This window comes from Astatotilapia calliptera, chromosome 18, assembly GCF_964374335.1.
Source record: "Astatotilapia calliptera chromosome 18, fAstCal68.1, whole genome shotgun sequence".
NCBI lineage: Eukaryota > Metazoa > Chordata > Actinopteri > Cichliformes > Cichlidae > Astatotilapia > Astatotilapia calliptera.
The window spans coordinates 8,038,278-8,059,348 of NC_137439.1; the positions used below are offsets into that span (position 1 = coordinate 8,038,278).

Below are 21,071 nucleotides of genomic sequence, written 5' to 3' on the forward strand. Positions count from 1 at the left end.
TGCTATTTAGTCCAAACAACATCTTCAGCACCTATTGTAGTAGGTTTGAGTAATACAGCGGTTTACTGTTAATTCCCTTCGAGCTGACATGCCCCTCAGCCCGCCCGTGGTCGAGTTACATATTTATTCTTTGCTTTCAGTTGTTGGTTTAACACAATCTCTTAAAACCAACCCCGCATGTCACACACTAGTTAGTAGTAATGCAGACTGACGACCATAAAAGTAGTCATGAGCTCCTACAAACACACACTGTCAGGCGTGCGGACAGTTTTAGACGTAAATCGTGTATCATGCTAAATTACTTCGTGGGGAAATTTTACATTGTTGTTAATGAGAAAGCTCTGACATGCGTCTAACAGTCAAATTCAATCAAACAATAAATGAAAGAAACGTCAAAGTCTGAAGTCACTTCTGGGATTAATAGCTAAAACGAGAGATGATTTCAGCCATCGATGCCTCCTCTCACTGTCTTTAAGTGAGTATTCATTACTTATAACACTTGCCAGCATTTTACTCATAGAAACAAGTGGCAGCTTAATGTTTCTGTAAACTCTTTCTCATTAGGTTATGTGTCTGAGTTTACAAATGGGGTGGCATATCTCTCCAGCATCCTCCTCTGATTTTTCACCGTCTAGTTAATGATGAATCACAGTGTTATTAATGAGGTCTGAGTCCTTGTTTCCCATATGCCTCAAGTAAAACAGAGCAAGACACTGTAGCCTATCCAGTCAGTGCTGCTTTCATATTATGTCCTTATTGTATATTTTCTACAAGATACAAGAACTAACCTGCAGAATTCTGCAAAAACAAGTTGCTTTATTTCACTACAGGCACATTTTGACACTTTAAGTTGTTCCCAAAGAAACACGATCTTTTGCTTGAGTGCACTGGGGTTAAATCGGGCCTCAAAACTCAGAACTTTTGAATCTACAGGCTTTCATTTCCTTGCTTAAGTGCTCTTTGACAGTAATTGTTGTTCAGTGGAAAAGCATCTGCTGTTGGATTTTCTGTCACAAATCCACTCTTTTAATCGCCGCTCCTAAAATATTTTTGTCTCTGATGTCCCCCACGGCTTTCACCCACACACTTTTTACTTTTACTCTTCTAACAGTTTGTACAATACTTCTAAAACGATTTCATTTTTAGCTAATTTTGATTTTTACCCATTTCAACAACCTTAATGCATTTACATTTCCACTGTTTATGTACTGTATTCACATGTTTTTTTCACCTTTACTGATTGCTTTTTATTACTGTTTATCCATCACATAAGTAACAGTTTAAAATTTTTAGGCAAATCTTCTTCAAACCCAACTCTTAATGGTCTCATATTTCTCATTATCAGCCACAGATTATACATAAAGACAGTCTGGGGTTTCGGCATGTTGGAATGTTGTAATTTCCACTTGGTTACAGTTGTAGAATTCAGTCGTTGGACTTTGTTGTCTCTACAGGTGGACTTGGGGTTCCTACGATTCGTCAAAGCCATCGGGACGCAGGGTGCCATCTCAAAAGAAACCAAGAAGCACTACTACGTTCGCACATACAAAGTGGACCTGAGCTCCAACGGAGAGGACTGGGTCGCCGTGAAGGACGGCTCAAAGCAGAAGGTAATGATGAGTCACTTATTCTCTTACAATGATCATCTACCTAATGCTGACAAGTAATGAAGGACCCTGCATTCTAATCAATGAGGTAAATGGCTGAATCAATGTTTTCCAAGGCTACAGCAGCTGGCTGCATGCCTAAACTAAAGTGTGCACTGAAGGTCTGCTTTGCATCCCACTTCTTTTAACACGTTTAGAATTCATTTATTCTGGCACTGGAAGTTGTTGGTGCAGAAATAAACTTCTAGGGACTGAATTTAGGCAACATACTGACAAACACTGTGTAACACGAAGCTTCAAAAGAAAGTCTCGTCTACTCTACGCTAAATCTGCATCACGCTGAACATTCGTGGTTTATTGTTTCAGGTGTTATTTGTTGTTTTTCCCAAATTCTAATTACTGTGATAGTACAGTATCATCCAAAGTCATGCAAAAACACACTGAAAGCTCAGTTCTTAAAGGTCTGCATAACCACAAGGCCGCAGCTCAGGCAGTTGTACCAGTAGTATCAATACAGTTTGCTGTAGTCATGTTCAACGAATAAATAATTTTCAATAAGGCAGCTGCGGTGTTACTGTAGTAGCAGCTGTATTATTGGGAAGAACACTCATTTCTATTGTCGATCGTGGAGATGCTAGCAGCCAGAGCAGAAGCTTTATTTGCACTTTTGGTGGGAGTAGCAAACACTTACAGTGTTACAGTGCATAGCTGTACTGATTAACAGCGAATGTGATGAATAGCAGTAAACATTCCTGCCAGCGCTGCTGTTTTGCCCAGGTTTTCTCCTTCTATTTAAAGACCATCCCCTGCGCCCTCACGCTTTAATCTTTCTCCCGGCAAAATCACCTAATTTAGGAGTAACTGTGATGCATGCATACATAACATTTGTGCATTTCTTTAACGTTACCTGAGTTCCAAAGTCATGTATGGAAGCCAGTCTGGAAACAGTCCACACAGTTTTAAACCCATCAGTCACTGCGGCGGCCCGACTGAAGTGGGTAAATATGAGTAAAGTAACAGATGCTCTCCTGTGCCTGTATTTTTAGATCTTTCTGGGGAACGACAACCCCACAGATGAAGTTCACAGCCATCTTCCCAAACCCACTCTGGCTCGCTACATTCGTATCCGCCCTATGTCCTGGGAGCAAGGCATCTGTATGCGCTTCGAGATCTACGGCTGCAGAACATCAGGTACACAAACTCATACATACTGATGTGGGACCTCACTCCCAGCTTCAACTCCTGATGTATAGATTTATGTTCCACAGCTACTCCGCCGCATACCGTTAGTGCTGAAGTCCGTGTTTTTACATATTCCATTCATACATTTTCTTCTTAATTAACTTTCCCTGTCCCCTCGGGGATTAATGAAGTTTAATGTAATCATTTTTCCCCCCTTATCTAACATATACATATGCAGCGTATGCATCTGCTAATACTCACTGGATTGCTTTTTTCCCTATTTTCTAATATAGTAAGCCAAACAGACTGTATATACAGAAATTTCCAGCTCACTTTACCATCTCCATAATTTTTCTCCATGCTCAGTAATCTCTTGCAAATATTCTGCATTTTTCCCCAAACACAAAAAGAAAGATTTATCATTTATTAAATGTTTTATGAAATTTTAATTAAGAAAAATGTTCAGTTCTTTCCTGTTTTTATAGACCATTCGTGCTCTTCTCCAAACCGGAGCTGAAATTTTTAACATAGCCTCTCTTTAAAAGATGGATAGAGCCCCGCAGCCTTGTTTCAGAGCTAGAATGTGCTAGAAAATTAGTAAATTTTAAGCTTTTGAAAATCCACCAGGGTAAAGTTGTGATGAAGGTGGTGATTACAGGCTGTAATCATGAGTGTTTTCTGCTGTAAAGTTAGCGTTTTATGATGCGAGTCTTACTCATAGTCTAACTCGAGTGACCGTTAGAGGAACTGCACTAATTGGCAAAAACAAAAAGCCACTGATCTCTTAAAGAAATGACTAACATTTCACCAGCTCGTCAGTTCTTTTTTCTTCCTTTTACTTTTTCCTCACTTTTGTTCATCATGAATCAAACTAACATCTTTTCGCTTTGTGGATGAGAAACCCCCGCCGCTCTCTGTTGATTTAAAATAATCACTGCTTCCAAAGCGAGCGCAAACTCCCACAGAAGGATGCCGTTATTCATTACAGTGGAGCAGAGGAAAATCATGGTGCCTCATTACTCATCCCCTAACATTACATAAACCTCAGTCCTTGAAGTGCTACAAACAACTCTCAGTAGGAGGGCCTCATGAATTGGATATCAGGCTCTTACTCATTGGAGAACTGGATATAGAGTGCCGGACAGGTGATTCGGGAGATATAGTGACGCAGTTTGGAGAGTATATATGTGTGCTGTATGCAGGTAATGCACTTGAAGCAGAGCCATCATTTACTTCAGAGCACAAAAGTTTTTATCTACATTTTCGCAATTTAAAGAAGTGATAAAAACATGAATGCACGTTATCGTTTGCTGTCCCTGGGAGGACATTTGGTTCTTATAAGCTCAGCAACATCAAAACGCACACTGGCAGCCCTGTAGGAGGTTTCCATAAAGGAGTCTGAATAGCTTTATACTTTCACACTGTGCAAGAATTTACATCCCCAAGAGCTGTTGTTGTTGTTAAACGGCAGATACAACTGTGGGAGCATTTGTCAAATGCAAATATCATGACTGTTTGGGCCCGGATATTAGCTCTAGCTTGTTGTGGATAATGGATTTAACTTAGCCTTGCAATGACTAGACCATGCTGTGCAAGTATTATTAAGAGTTCACATTCCAGGCAAGCTTATCCAGTCATTATCCCAGAATATTTTCCAGTACTTAAACACTGTAATGAAAATGGAAGCGTTCGAAAAAGCAGCCTGGCCCGGTTGTTGAACAGATTGTACTGTAACCTCAAGGTCGCAGGTTTTTCACACACGTCGATGAGTCTGTCAGCATCATGATGCCCGTGAGGCGAGACTTTAAACCTCCAACATGTTGCTAAGATTCTGCTGCGAGCCGCCTCTTGACCTGTGATGATGTGAGGCAGATTTGTAGTTGTAAACTTTTCTCTCCTTCTTCATTTGAATCAGAGATCCGTCCGGTTTTGCTTAATGAGGCACATTTGTCATTTTGGTTTATATAAATCATTTTTAAAACTCAACTTGACTTCACTGCAATAGGAGTGAAACTTTCCAAGCCTTCTATGTGCTGAAAGAAAGCTTTGTTTAGACCAACTCTGCATGAATAATGCAGCCTCTTCATTTATTTCGGTGGAGTGTTCAGTGGAGGCTCGGTATCATCTGGCAAGGTGCTGTCAAGTGTATAATGCAACTAAATTAACTTTTACCCTGAATGCAGAATTTCTCCTATCCCCTTTCATGCTCATCAAGAGAAAATAAAATCATTTCCACTGTGACAACTTCCCCCTCCTCGTCCTAATGTATTAACTTTGCAGTGTTTTGGTGTCTGGTAACTCTTCATACTTGAGGATCTGTTAAATCCCGAATCATTTTTCATCATCTAGCTGGTACTTGAGACTATGTTGCAGAGCAGGGCGATATGACCAAAAATATTTATCACAATATATATTTGAAAATTTGCGATAACGATATAACTGACGATATAATTGACACTAGACAAAATACTTTACAACTCCACAACTTTATTAATGCAAAAAAACCCAAAACATCAATGTGTTTTCACTTAAACAAGCAGCTGTTTTTGTGTGCATTAAAGTTATATAAAAATGTATCAGTGCAAATGCAAATTCCTTGCTGACAGTTTAACCAAAAGGCATTTCCGGTGGAAATTGGCCGACATATCCTCAGCATAACCATGTAGAATATCCACAAAACTTAAAAAGAGGTTATACACACACAATACGGTAATATTATGTTGAAGCACAGTACGTATCACTCCGCGAAGCTCCTGCCTACGGTAGCCGTAATGCACCGACAATCCATCAAGCGGTGCGGCTTCGTAGCTTAGCAAAGTCGTACTAAAAACATTTGACAGATTTTCGAGCGCCGTGTACATAAAATCATTTCCAGGTCAGTAAACACAACCAGAATTCATACATAACGCACACGGGATTATAAGGGGCACTGTCGATTTTCAGAAAAATCAAAGGATTGATTTTAAGTGTGTCGTATTTTCCAAACAACACGGTAATAGCGACGGCCCGCTAGCATGCTCTACCAAAAATAGTGCTTTGTTGTGTGTCTGAATCTGAGGGACGAAAGCTAAACCAGTTCCACACCACTGAAGTTGCAGCATTTTTACAAACCAGTTCTGGTTCATCCGTTTCGTTCAGCTATTATCTTTTGTCATTCTCCATCACCGCCATGGTTTTTCTGCTTTTTATGAAAACAAAGGCACTGCGCATGCGCGTTTTGCCCATATTCTATCGCGATATTTCATTTTCTTATCGTTGCCCGACATTATACCAGTATTACCGTGAAAGGTACGATATGGCCCAGCCCTACTATGCGGCAACACGATGAATGCTTTGGATCTAACAGTCACAAAGAAGGAGGCATATTCCTCTTTTTTCACTTTAATGTTGGCCTGAACATAGAGGGCACAGACGTGTTCATACCTAACAACCTTTGTCTTATAGGTGTTGGAGTATATCCAGCCATGATAGTAACATCAGTAATGGCAGGAGAAATATAAAAAGAACACAGCTGAGACACAGACGTTTGGATGTTTGGGTTCTTATCCATCACAATCATGTTGCTATCAGGGAGCTTTCTAATCTGCCCGTTTTCATTCTGTTTAATGTCAGTGACCATAAACTTACAGTCACAGTCAAAAAGAATTAACAAGGAGTCCTGAAAAAGATGTTGTGGCAGCTCCAATCACCCTGATCTCAATATTATGGAGTCAGCGTGAGACTGAAATCCCGCTGGTGCCTCAATCCACAGAAGACGCTCGGAAAAACATACCCGCGAAGTCAAATCTGTGCTTGCGTACAAGAAGGAGAATAGTTGCTGATAGTCAAGCCCCTCAGAATCAGAGAGGCTCGACTCGGGAGGCAGACACCCTCTTTAAGATTCAACTCACAGCTTTCCTTTTTGATAAAGTTTTTAGTTCGAGCTCGATCAGGTGACCCTGAATATCCACTGCTAAAGGCTCAGGCTCCTGGAGGACTTTCAAGTGATGCACTGAGCACTTATTTTCCACTCACGTCTTTTCACTCCCCACCTGTTTATACACCACTGCTGCATTTTTGTCTTATCTCTCCATCCGCCTCTATTTCGTCTTGTTTCTCCATCATCTCTGCTGGAGATTTCTTCCTATTAAAATTGAGTTTTTTCTTCCCAACATCACAAAGTCCTTGCTGATAGGTTTTCTCACAAACACCTTACTGTCCCTTGTGGCGACTGTTGTTGTGATTTGGTGCTATGCAAAAAGGATACTGAATCCCTGCTTCGTCTACAGAGCAGCAGCGTACACACACTAAAAGTTTAGTAATTCCTCGTTTATTCAAACAAACCCATGCTGGGGATTAAAGATGACTCTTTGATATTTTTACCAAAGCATTTAAACACTGCTCCAGCACCCAGAGGGCCTCAACTAAAACCGCTGACTTAAGCAGTGACAAGATAATGATGGCCGTGGCATTTCTTATCGTACTTTACGCCTTTCAAAAGTTTCCTACCCACTGTTCACTGTCTGCTCATCGTTTTCCTGCTGTACAGACTACCCGTGTGCAGGGATGTTGGGGATGGTGTCTGGCCAGATCTCAGATGCTCAGATCAGTGCCTCGTCCTACGCTGACCGGGGCTGGGTGGCCGAGAACGCGCGTTTATTGACGGGAAGGTCGGGCTGGACCGGACAGTCGACAAAGCAGCCTTTCAAGAATGAGTGGCTGCAGGTGGGTTCACAAACACAGCTGAGTTTAGAGATGAAACAGGCAGATCATGACCTCATGTGTGTTTTATTTGTTTACAGTGTTAGAAAGTTCAGTTATGCATCCAGCAGCCACAAGCACATCCTTAACTGCTGCACTGTTAACTGAAACAGTGCTTCCCAAAGTTTCTGGCTGGTGATGCTTTGATATGAAGACAGTGTCTGCTCACTCATATGGCCACGAGTGCTTTTATAAACGGTTTAAAATAGAGTATACAGTTTATTTTTCCTGTTCCCCACTCAGATGGGAAGCATCAGGCAAGAAAAATATCTACATTTTGACTAGCAAATATCTAAATAGTCTTAAGATTTCTCAAATTATCCTGATTCCCACCTGCAGAGACCCCAGTCCCCAGAGTGGAAACCACTTGTCCGCACCAATCCAAGCCAGTTCTTTTTAAATGAAACCACAGTTTGTCTTTGTCATTTTTATAATCTATCACAGATCATAGGTGTAGACAGTATTTTGCTCCTTCACAGGTGGATCTGGGCCAGGACAAGACAGTGACCGGTGTGGTGATCCAAGGAGGAAAACACCGTGACAGGAACGTCTTCATGAAGAAGTTTAAGGTGGGCCACAGCCTGGACGGAGAGGAGTGGACCATGGTGAAGGAGGAGAACACCACCAGGGTCAAGGTTGGCTCACTTACACATGTAACAGCAAAATGTCACTTTTTATTAGTCTGTGTTTGCGGTGCCTGGCAGCCAGAAGGTCAGGTTGTGTAACGTGAGTGCTGAAAACAACATCTATTTATCTGTTTGAGATGCAGATTAATTAGTTTGCACGCAAAGACAGAGTAAAACAGAAAATGACCAAAGACATGACGGCCAACATAGAAATGAGGAAACACAGTCAGGAAATTGCCCGAGAGGCTAAAAATTAAAACTGCACATCACCAAAACAACAATTAAATCCAAACAGGGACAAAAATTCAAAAATATCAAAAGAACTGAGGCTCAGCATGACTGGAATAATTAAATCAAAACAGCGATCCGATTAAACGAGAATCCAAAACTCAAAAACAACACAGAACCATAAGACTGTGACTAAATGTGCTTAATATGACTTCAAATGAGCACATCTGAAGGTGGTGCTCGAGGCTATCTGAAAGGACCACGTGTGCACATCAGATGAAAGTGATTTTACTTTTTCTTTTGGCTTCTATTCCTCTTCTTTCTTTATTCCTCCCCGTGTCTCATTCGGCAGCATTGTGAAGCAGGCGATGAATTACAAGGAAAGCAGATAAAAAAGTTGTTGACATGAAATAAACATCTTCTTACAGACGTCTTTAATTCCTGAAAGCCGTCAGACAGACGCTCTGCACGACACAGCGCCGCTCCTGGAATGAAATGTTAATCACCTAAATTATAGATGGCTTTTCATGTGAGCTCTGTTTGCTGGTCCGTGTTTGTTGGATGCTTTTGTCTGAAGAGCTCCACAAAACTTCCACCAGGAAATCTGTGTTTTTATGGAAGCGAATCATTTTAGTGTACTTTAAATAAACGCAGGCTAGAAGAAGAAAGAAGAACTGTGGGTAAAAAACTGAAGCGGCATTATTGGGGGGTGGGAAATCATCACAGCAGGATTCGGTGACACAAAAAAAGTGCGGCGGGAGTTGCTGCTCGACCACCCACGCATTTATTTATTTTTCACATTCGCCCAAGCTTTGTGCCGAGGTCCCTCGCTTCTCTCTGCACCAGAGCCTCTAAGACGCGTATTGATCAAACGTGTCGATACGTCTGTGTTACAAAAATATTAGTGGTCATACCTTACTGATTCCCTCATCGATCGGCTTTCTAGCACTTTCTTGGCTTAATGACACCACAAAACTGCTGCAACTAAATGAAGTTTTATTGCTCTAGAACAGAGTGCAGGGTGTAGTCCTGAACTGAAGCCGATAAAAACGTTAATATACAAGTAACTTTAAGTTGTTAAGTATATTTCACGTTGCTGGGATTTTTTCTTTTTGTCCTTTAGATGACAGAAAACATAACAAGTCACGATTTTGGTGTAATTTTCTGTCTCTGTAAACATAACTGTAATTCCAATCTGCAAAAAGGAAATGCATGTCGTTGCTCTCGAGACCCTTCTTCCCCTCCTCGGCTGGCCCTGCTGGTGCGACATCCTCCTCTATGTTTTCCAGATGGCAGGGCGGAGGGCGAAGCTGGCCATCAGACTCCTGCTGATTTACTGCAGACGGAGATCTAGATGCTCCCGTCAGCCTCTCCGCTCTGTTTCCTGTAGCTTTTTATAAAAAACGCTTCAAAAGACGAGGCAGGAAGGCTCAGTGGTACGTGTGTTTAAAGGTGCCTGGGCACAAGCACGTACTCTGTACGTACAGTGCATGTTCGTGCATAAAGATGAGCGTATATAGAGTTGTATAACATGTGCAGGTGGCTTATTCTGTCTAATCACAAACAGAAGTCCTGGAAGATGCACAACAAGAACAACAACAACACACAAGTAAAGGATGATTAGCTTTCAGGAACCACATTTGTAATGGATTTTAAGATTACAATTACAGTGGTAACAGTGTAACCTCCCAGCATGCAAATTCAAATCACTCATTTTTTGAGTGTAAAAGTGCCACAGTGTTGTCTAAAGAAACTAAAAGGCTACTGTAATTTCCATTGTGGCACTATTCTTTAAAGAGGACCAGAAGCTAATTTCCAGATCCATTTTTTAATTCTTTACCAGAAAATCTTTCCATGATTCTCAATTTAAAATAATCCTTATTCTTCTTGAATTTCCCCTGCGTGCAGCCCCTTACTTTGTCCTTTTTTAAACTCCTCCTCCTTTCTTCTTCTTCTGCTGATTGACTGCCCCTCTGAAAGTTTGAACAGCATGTGGGCGGGGCTTCTGTGCCTGATATGACCATATAAGGATACCCTCTCTGACAGGAAATTTTTTTAAAACTAGCAGGTTCGTATACTCATCAGATATATGTTGGATTTTATGCGTACCTGCAGACAAACATAACATTTGTGTTATGGAACGGCTGTGTGCAGGCAGGAAAAGGACCCACAGTGCAGACTACAGAGACAGACATGAACTCAAAAGGGTAACAAAACTGAGAATACAAAATAAGCTTACACAGCAAGATGAGGGTGGATCGCAACATGGACACAGAGAAACACAGGGCTTAAATACACGGGGGGAGCAATCAGGGAATGGCAAACAGGAGGGAAACACAGCTGGGGCAACTCAGGCCTAACGAGACAAAGGAAGCAAAACCAGACACATTAACATAAGACATGGACCTTCAAAGTAAAACAGGAAACATAACACAGAGACGCAGACTTGACACGGGGATACAGCAGACAGGGGAGACAGCAACTATGGATCACAGACAGAAAACCAGAACACTAAAACTCTAACAAAACCCACATAGAAAACCTAAACTAAGAATAAACCTATAACCCATAATATAATGAAATAAACAAAATCAAAGAACCAAAACCACAAAACACTGGGCCGATGACCCAGGAACTCTAACAATTTGTGCATTTGCACATGTAGACATTAAGAGCTGCAACAGTTTTGCCTTTAGTTTCTTATGAAAGGCCACTTTTAGTCAGCACATACCAGAACATGCTAAGGTGTTAGCAAAGATGGAACAGCTTTAGTGTAACAGTTATGTCCATACACAAACTTTTCATATTATAATTCCAGCTATACTGCCACTCTGCAGCCTGTAATAAATCAGGCACGAGGAAACCGCAGCGCTTCAGACATGCAGGCGTGCGTTTGGTGTTTGGTGTCCCGCCACTTGGTTCCCGGTGTGACTGTAACCATTTTCATCTGTGCTGCTTCCATGCTGAAAATATGAAAGGATGGCCTCTGGATCTGATTTCCTCCTTTCATTTTGTTTCAGCTCCTTGTCAAACAGAGTAATGCCTGATCAGAGACAGCACACGCTGTTTTTTTTCTGTTATTCTTATCAAAGCCCCGAGGATGGGGCTTTACAGCAGTGAGTGCTGCAGAGTGTTCAGAATAGCTTGGTAGTATTAGTTATACTGGTACCTTCCTCTGTAAATGACAGAGCTTTCATACCAGTTTCATACGTTTACTTCTTTGATGCAATTTCATGCATCTCATATCAGAAAGATCCTTAGACTCTATACACTGGTGATAATTACAGGTAAAATTATGAACGACTTAACTATAAAGCTGCACAAGTTAGATCAGAAAGCATGCTTTCCAACTTTATGGTCATTTGATTCAGGGACACAAACATATATCCACCAAAAATCTATATCAGCTTATGTAGGGCTGCAGATCAGATGATGTTTACCGCTGTCAGTGGTCGATATTTATCAGCTGTATCGCATTCATTTCATAATCACATCCCTTGTTTATATGTAAAGGCCTAAATCTGTGCAATACCTTTATTTCTTCAGGTATTTTTGGGGAATCAGAACCATGACACCCCGGAGCTAAGATCCATAGGTCCACTTATTACCCGCTTGATCAGGATCTATCCGGAGAGAGCCACCAACGAGGGCGTGGGCCTCCGTTTAGAGCTGCTGGGCTGCGAACTGGAGGGTGAGTCCCTTTTACCACAAACAGATCTATCAGTCCGTCGTTCTGCAGTATGCCACAAAGATATAAAGAATGGCATTAAGCCTGTGATGTGGAGCAAGTTTGAACTGGATCAGATTACACTGGAAAACTTAACAGCATGTTGCAGTTTAATATCCTGATATTACACACTCCTGTGGTTTCTGCCTTTGGCAGGCTTGGTCTTGCTTGAAAGTGGCACTGAGCTTTCATAAACCATAGCAAATAGCATGCAGAAAAAAGAAGGTGAATTCCAGAAACTGCAAAGAAACTCGTTGCAGGAAGACGGAATTTACCGTTGGGGTTGTTGACAGAAGGAAACAAAAAACCCACAGTGAGGCACAATGGGACACACGCACAGTAAATGTTTTGTATCTGGGCTGAGTCTTAGATCTCAGTCATCACACTCACAAACATTCAGACTACATCTCTAGGCCGCATGTTTTATCTCATGTTTAAAACATCGTACTAACAAGAAAGCTCAAACTTTACGCCTCTGTTGTTGTGCATCGTTCTCTCACATTTTCTGTTATTCAGTTTACTTTAAGGTGTTAAATGAAATAAAGCAGGCAAACATAAAAACAGCAGGTATATTTAAAGTTTGCTTGGTTTTTTCCTCAAATGAAGTTCACCGTTAAAAACATTACTTGAATCCTTTTTTTTCTTCAGCCTCTTTAAGAGAGAGAGCAGGTGACGTGCTGCGGCAGTTCTAAATCTATTGATCTGCAGTTTTTGCTTCTTTTAAATCGCACATGACTCTTGAAAACCATTTGCCTTAGATTACATTACAGCAATCCATGTGAGTCAAAAGCTTTAAACACTTGATTTCAAGCATGATTTTGTCACCATAGACGGAAAAGGTTGAAAAAATTAAGCCAGTGTGAAAGTGCCTCAAACCTGCATTTTGCCTGACGGCCACCAGAGGGCATTACCTGTGGTTGGAAAAACACTTCAAGTCCGATAGAGGTGTATGAGAAAACAGCTTTCTGTCTGGACCTCTGTAAACACCTTCCTGATTAGTTTTTGGGCTTAGTTGCTCATTTTGGGTCATATTGACTGAAAAATAAAGTCTGTGTGGCAAATCTTGGCCATACTGTGTTTCAAAATTGAGGATTACCTGTGGTATGAAACCGCACGCTCATTGGCTAACAGATGGTAACAATGTAAAGATGTATATGGTTATTTTAGCGACAGATACCTCACTCAAACTGCTTGTCGAATCTTTTTGTTTGCGAGGGGCAGCCAATCAGAAGAAAGCTTCCTCAGAAAGAGGGAAAGGGAGCTAAAGCAGCTCGTTTCAGACTGAAGGCACGCACAAAAGCCCAGGATAAGATAAATAAGGATAATTTATAACAGTGACTCAGGCAAACGCTAATGAAATCTTTGAAAACGTTCGACATGCAAACAGTATTTGGCCTCAGTCAGCCGTTAAACAGTAAACTGCTTACACTTCACGCTGGTTGGTGTAATGAGAGGCAGAAAGAGAGTGTGAGCACATGAAAAGGCTGACGCATGCCGTGGCAGGGTACTATCTCTGCTGTTGCAGTGGTCAGAGCTTGACGGGTGTGTGGGAGAAAAAGGGAGAGGAAGAGAGGGAGGAAGGGTTTGACCTCTCACAGTAGGTGAGGAAGGAACAGATGAAGGGAGGAAGCAGGCTCTCTGATGGAGTATCTGGTTGCACTGTAGGGAGAATGATAAGAATCAGCAAAACCACGCAGGACTGTGCGTGAGAGCCCGAGAGAGGAGAAGACTGATTAAAGGACGGAGAAGACAAAGAGATGAGAGAAGTACGCGGGGCATCTTAGATCTGTCAACTCAATTAAATCAACCATGTTAAACTGAATTTTTGAAAACCTTAAAATCTCTCAACAGCTAATTGTTTTTTCTTTGTATTCACGTTCCCTTCAAAGAAAAATGTTTCCCAGTCAACAGGGAAGCAGCTCGGAGACAGCGACAGTACCTGCACACCTAATTGTGCAAACCATTAACTTTAATACTGCTCCTCAACTAAAATCCAGTAAAAGTAAGCAGCTCATATGCAAAACAAACATCCTACTCTTCCCTAGATGAAAACAGTAAACACACTTTCTTGTGCGGAGTCCAACCTACAGTAATATCCGCAGCTGACACATACTCTAGTGATATGCTTGTGAATGCAACAGTTTGTGACTCATGTTACAGATGGACTGTGACTCATTGTTTTTGACAAATGATCTACCATGTAGGTCTGTTTGCATGTGGGCATATGTGGGTCATATTAAAGGAAAAGCATTAATCCTTGACCCTTACAGCAAGGGGCTGAGTTCCTTCTGTTCCACTCTGGGGGCATTTTACTGGCATTGTTAGGGTGCACTTGTTTTTTTGGCCGGGAAAATCACAGCAAATCGGTTTGGGTTTCTTTTTTAAGTTGTTCTGAGTGGGAGTGGAAGATGGCAGTGCCCACCTTAATAAGAAATAAACCGTCACTGAGCAGTTTTGGGAGTGCAGCAGTGATGTAAATCATCTTCAATCTTTGGAGTCACCAGATCTTAACAAGTCTAAACACCTGAAGCCAGTGTGAAAGTGCCTCAAACCTGCATTTTGTCTGATGGCCATGAGAGGGCGATACCTGTGGTTGGAAAAGGACTTCCAGTCCTATTGAGGTGTATGAGAAAACAGCTTTCTGTCTGGACCTCTGTAAACACCTTCCTGATGAGTTTTAGGGGTTAGTTACTCATTTTGGGTTCATATTGACTGAAAAATCAAAAGTCTGTGTGGCAAGTCACACAAGCATGTCGATTATCAGGTTGGAGAGGTAGGATGGGTCGATGGACGGATTTCTTTTATCAATGAAAGACACAGTCTTGGTCACTCCTTAAAAGCAGAGGTCACTCAGTGAGAAAGGCAACAGTTTTGCAGCCAAAGTAAATTAAATTAGGACGCTCATCTGCCAAAATAACTGCTGCTGAAGCTCACATTTATGAACCAACCAATTGGAATACAGCGTGAAATGATGCGGATGAACTCGATGTACTTGTAGGGAAAAAAAAGCCAAACAAACTTGAACAGAGTAGATGCAAAACAGAATTTGTCTTGTTTCTGAGATGCTTCCTCCAGCTGTTATCGTGACTGCAACAACGAGAGCGTAGCAGGGAAACAAACATAGACTGCAGCATCACGAAACAGTCTGATGTCCTCCCCAAGTTCGAGTTCCACAAAATTGATTTCCACTTTTTCCTTTAATTTGTCACTCCTCCACTTATGTAGACTTTGCTGGGAGATAATCGCACAAAACAATCCACACATTTTTACATGTGTTTTTAAACAACACTGTGTACAGTATGTGGTGGATGATGGTGTGGCATTATTAAGTTAAACTGATACTTTAGTGTATTTTTAGTTAAAGGGGGGTCACTGCAATACACACTGCAGCAGGAGACATGACACAGACACTTTAATCCCACTGCTTGCAGCACGTGCACACATACTTAATAAAATACATGCAAACCATGTGGATACATATAAAAACGTGGTACATAGACATTCACAGTCATATCCAATTATCCAAATCACAGCTTTCTTGTAGGAACAGAGAAGCTCGCTGAGGCAGTTTGGTGCTTCATAAATGTGCATAATGACCTCAAGTGGTCCTTAAAGGGCTAAACAAGCAAAATTTGTGCTATTAAATAAATAAAATGTGCTAAAGCTATTGTCGAAAGCTTTAGAAATGTACGGTGTCGGATATACCAAGCATCAACTAGCAGTTCATTTATAACTGAAAACAGGTTTTTGTTAATTAGACCGAGAGCCGCGCTTCATTAATGAGTCTCCCTCTCTTTTCACGAGAACATCAAGATGCCAACTCGAGCCCAGACAAACACAAGCGAAGAGAAACTAACAAGCTCAACGATATTCCTGCGGATCACTTTCAGCAGCTTAATCAGATGTTTTGCCTCGAGCTCCGAGTTAAATCAGCTCGACGCGTACATCCACGCTTCTGTAAGAGCAAACCTCCATCCCACTCGAAATGTCGCAGACACGTTTCCTTACAAAGTTTAATTATATGCAGACCATCTGTGGTTTTCACATAGTCTGCATACGCTTAATGCAAGTTCAATTTGTTTAATTTACATAAAAACACATCACCACACATTGACTGCAGAGTAGAATTTAACAAGATACAAGAGTTTCTGTCATTATTACTCTGGTACTTGATGGGGGGAAAAGTGCCAGCTCTCAACCTTCCGAGAAATCAAGACACTTGAGTTTTGTAGTTAATGAGAGCGCTGTATCCAACCTTAAATCACTTTTCATTAAAGGGGAACCTATTATGCTTATTTCTAACTCCATATTTTCATCTGGAGAGTCGACTAGAGTACCTCTGCATGATTCACAAGTCAAAATCATCTTTATTTAAACTTATGCTGGGTGTTGGTGCAGCCCTTCAGTTCATCCTCTGTGTTAGCTTTCTTCGCTCTCCCTTTAAGACAACTTTCTTCTGACTGGCCCGTGGTAAACTAAAGATCATGTTAATGACCATATTAAGAGCATCCTGGTATGTTATTGGGTCTATGCCCCTGCATTTTGGACTTATGATTCATAGTTTTGCTATTTATATTAATAATTCTTGTTTCTTGTTTGTTTGTTCCCTTTTTTACTTCCAGTCGGTCTTCAGTGTCTATGTGTTTGTTTGCCTTCAGTCTCCCCAGTCCTGTCTCCTGTGCTCTCAAGTTCCTTCATCTTTTGTCCACATGTCTTAGTCTGACTCTCAGTGTGTTACTTCCTGTTTTATTTTGAAACTGCCCTGGTCAGTGGGATTCCATTCAGCTGTGTTCCCAGGTGTGTTCACTCTGCCCAATTCCTATGGCGTTATTTTTGTGCCACTATTCTGAGCGCACGTAAAAAAAAAATTGCAGGTGCAAGTGTTGCATTTTGAGGAGAAATTTATTTTGAGCGAAGAAAAGCTAAATTTGAGTGAACAAAATTCATTGCTGCATGCAAAAAATGTATTTCAGTTTTTGCTATTATCCACACACACACACACACACACACACACACACACACACACACACACACACAATAGCAGCCCCTCTCGCTCAGTTTTTGCATTTGTGTTGCTCGCGCTCTCAACATTTCTGCCCGTGCGCGCTCAACTCTTTCTGTACACCGTTAAATTTGTGCCACAAAACCAGCCAATCACAGACTTGGATGCAAAAAAATCTGATTGGCTGTTTTGGTCTCCAATCAGCTCGAAATGACGAAATGCAATATCCCAGAATCCATTTTGTCCAAAACTCAAACGAGGCAGTGGCGGAGGAACACAGAGTTCTGGGTCACAAAATAAACTTTTAAGATATTTTCATGCGAGAATGGTGCTGTGTAAACTTCTAATATCTGCTCGATTTATCAAGACATCACATATTTGCATAAGTGCTCTAATGTTTTCGGAAACTCTTTCAGGTCTTTCAGGTTTTTGTTTCTTGATTACCAGCAATAATTTTATGATTTGGAGTTTTACATCTGTATGCTGAGTCCTGCATTCTGGGTCCACTCCCTGCCTGCCACACGCCCGGCAACAGACAGAGCAAACATAAAAGAAAAAATACTGTCTGCAACTCGGCATTGAAAGCAGTCTGAGGCCTGAGCATTAGACTCACAGGGATTACTTTTATGTTTTGTCATGTTTAATAGGAGGAACACCATTTGTAACAGTATATATGGAAAAGCGTAATAGGTCCGCTATAATGACTCTGAATTCTCATATAAAAGAGACAAAATGTGTTAGTTTCTCCTAAGTATTCTCCTTTCTAGACCAAAAATCCTCTGAAACTTTCTTTTCAGTCATTTTCTTTTTCGTGCTCACTGCAAAAAATGACATTAAAGTTAATTAGACCGACTATATTGTCAAAAGCTTTTAATGCATGTAGCTACTTTTCTTCTTTGTAAATCTGTCTGCAGAGTAGACGCGATCTGCCCAGCTCCATGTTATTTTTAATCTTCATTTTTTAAGAAGCACCGTGAAATAAATCAGAAAATCAAAAAGTCCTTTGTGCCCATTCCTGTTTGCGTTTCCACCACGATCGCAAAACTGTGAAAATCAACTTAATTAGACTGATAGCAGATGAAAAAGCAACAGGTTTTTAACAGTTTTCCCCCAGTGGGTATCTGACAAGACCGAGACACAGTGGCATCCCACTGAGAACGCCTGTCTCCGCAGTAGGAGGTGATTGGGTCCTCTTACTTGTTAGTTACCAAATAAAAGTTAAGTTTTCTTTTTCTTTGGCATCTTTGTCAGCAGTAGTTTTCCTCCATTTTAAAACAAGTTCAAGCAGCTTTCATATTACAGCTATTAAGTTAGATTTTCAGACTATAACGCTCTTTGATTTGTACACTAGAATATACGTGAATTGTAAACTGCATCTAAGGCAGGATTACAAACAGAGCAAACTAAGCAAATGCTCAGGAACCCACAACTCCAGGGGGACTCATAAGTCTGTCACCGATGATCGGTCCTGCATCCTTCGAGTTTGGCTCCAGTAAATGAGAGGGACTCAGACTGGAACCAAACTGTTTTAGTTTTGCTTCTTTCCATCAGCGCTTTGTGTAATTATCAAGCAGAAACCCAAGGAAAGAACTGTAAGACAGCGGCAAAATATTTTTGGTCTCAGTATGTCTTTAGCAGTTAACGAATCACTAAAGGCCGATCATTATTCACTGAGTGTTTTAAGACTTTTTTTCTCTGCCCAGTAGATGATGAGTTCGCTGTCAAAGAAAAATTGCTAGCTTTTAATTAGCTTTGAGAAATCAGTGAATTATTTTGGCTTTGGTTTCAGCTTTGGATTGGTGCTTATGTAGCACTTTTCTACTTAAGCTACATTCACTCATTCACACACACAGTCATACACTTCTTCTTTTTTTAGTGCTTTTTAATAACTAGCATCCTCACATTTGTTGGATGCCCAAGGGCTTCTTCAATGTCCACACATGTGGACACTGGAGAAGCACTTATGATTGGTAGATGAGCCCCCCACCTCCTGGGCCTCAGTCGCCTGTGACGACACAACTTTGGAGATGTCTTAGTACTTAAAAAAATGAAACTAGTATAGTTGTGCCTCATATGAGATCACCCTAGCGATTACTGAGCCAAACAGGCTATATCCCTTTGACACTCAAACTGCATTTAAACGTGCATGAAGGGCACTGATAGGGCGAGAGGTGGGGTCAGTTCTTGACACTCTTTCATCTCCTTTTTTTAATCCATTCTAGTCACTCACACTTCCTGTCTCTTCATCTTCATCCACAGAAATAACAACTACAGCACTTCCCACCACCCCACTCGCATCTACGCCTCCCATGACCACATTTGGTGCGACCACCACAGCACCGATCACCAACCCCGGCACTACAGCAGTTATAGAGTGTGAAGATGGACGGCTGGACTGCATCACTGAAACCGAGACCCCCGAATACGACGAAGGTAAACCACGGAAACTCGGTTCCTTTTAGTTCGCTCTCCGTCTCGGTGAGCTCGCCAAATTAAAATGCAAAGCAATAAAAGCTAAAAGGATTGAACACGGGAATAAAAGCCTTTCTTCTTTCTTCCTTTAAATGTTATTGATTTAATTTCTGCTTTAATGAAGCCCAGTTGGAATTGGATCATGAGAAATTCTCCCTTATCTTCTCACTAGCTGCTACAGTTTTGACTGAATTGGTCTTTTTCTGTTCAGCTTTATTTATTTATTAGCTTTTCTTTAGTGCTGTCTGACTATCCTTGTTTCCGATTCTCCTTTATCCTCTCTTTTATTTACAGCCACGTTAAGCATTAGGCCTCTTTTCTAGGATTTAAAAAGCTAAAGAAAAAATCTAAAACCTTAAAGTTAAAATGTTTGGCTTGAATGCCTGGTACTAGTTTTTCATAAAAGCAGGTATGTTGTGTTTGTGCTGGCATCTGTGTGGGTGAGAAATCCCTCTCTGACCTTTGACCCCAAACTGACTGCCCCATCTGTCTTTCGCAGGAGGCACCACGTCCACCAACCCCATTATGGAGTTCATGCCAGGTGAGCATTTCCGCCCCAATCTGCTCCCATGTTTCCCCGTACAATGTGTTTCATTTAAAGCAAAGTTAAACCATTTTACAGGCAGCTGTAGATGTGAAAGCGCTGCTCGGGTTTTGCCAGATCGGTGCATTAATTCAGCCAATGGACCCATTATTCAGTGTCACCAACGGTACTGACCACGGTCGCGAAGAACAGTGAAGCTGACCTCCATTAGAGTTAATAGCTTTTTCATGGCCCCACTTCACAAATGAACCTGACACTGCTGAACCCTGGCACTAGCGGACTACAGAGAGAGACAGAACAGACGCACGTGCTATTAGGTTATATATTTACAGAGAGAGAGAGAGGAAGAGAGTGAAAGAGAGAGCAAAGACTTTTTTTTTCGTCAGTGTTTTTCATCTTTGACGCCAGACCAGCTGTAGTCAAAAGACGATTATTTCCCTGTGTAGTAATTTGCACAGCACAGATCGCGGAGGCTTGAAGATGCACAACACCTGTAGGCAAGCTTAAATGCTGCGCCACATCTGCCAGCTAGATGCAATTGGAAGGCTATCAGCTGATACCAGCTGAGCTTGTATTTGTAGCTTGTCTCTATGCTCAGTTTTTAAATGTAACACAAAAAATCTGTTTAATCAAAGTTTTCATGAAGTGCTATGCACAAAAAATGAATAAATATATTGAAAAATCATAAAAGAAATAGTTAAAACTCAAGAATTGAACATTTTAAGTTATGCTGGACATATGGGTGGGGCATCCACTACTTTTACTGGTACTGGATTTGCTAGTAAATTTCTATAGTCTGATTCTTGAGGTGCCATCGCTATATATTTCTCTGGGTTAAATCTTCTTACATCGATGAAAAGGTTTCTACAGGTTTCAACAGCAAGGGGAAGGATAAAGGAAAGGAAAGAAGGAAAGAAAATAGGAAAAAAAAGTCAAGATATTT

The 21,071-nt window shown here is 41.2% G+C and overlaps 1 protein-coding gene across 2 annotated transcripts in view; it reads left to right on the forward strand.

Annotated features, from left to right (window-relative positions):
* The window catches only part of LOC113011172 (neuropilin-1a-like), a 108,266-nt gene that overhangs the window by 79,076 nt on the left and 8,119 nt on the right, over positions 1-21,071 (forward strand). For both annotated transcript variants that reach the window (XM_080293069.1, XM_026150583.2), the window contains exons 7-13: positions 1,455-1,610; positions 2,654-2,798; positions 7,318-7,493; positions 8,009-8,164; positions 11,930-12,074; positions 19,372-19,545; positions 20,084-20,125. In XM_080293069.1, the coding sequence (XP_080149195.1) occupies positions 1,455-1,610; positions 2,654-2,798; positions 7,318-7,493; positions 8,009-8,164; positions 11,930-12,074; positions 19,372-19,545; positions 20,084-20,125 (994 nt within the window). The remainder of the gene's footprint in view (positions 1-1,454; positions 1,611-2,653; positions 2,799-7,317; positions 7,494-8,008; positions 8,165-11,929; positions 12,075-19,371; positions 19,546-20,083; positions 20,126-21,071) is intronic.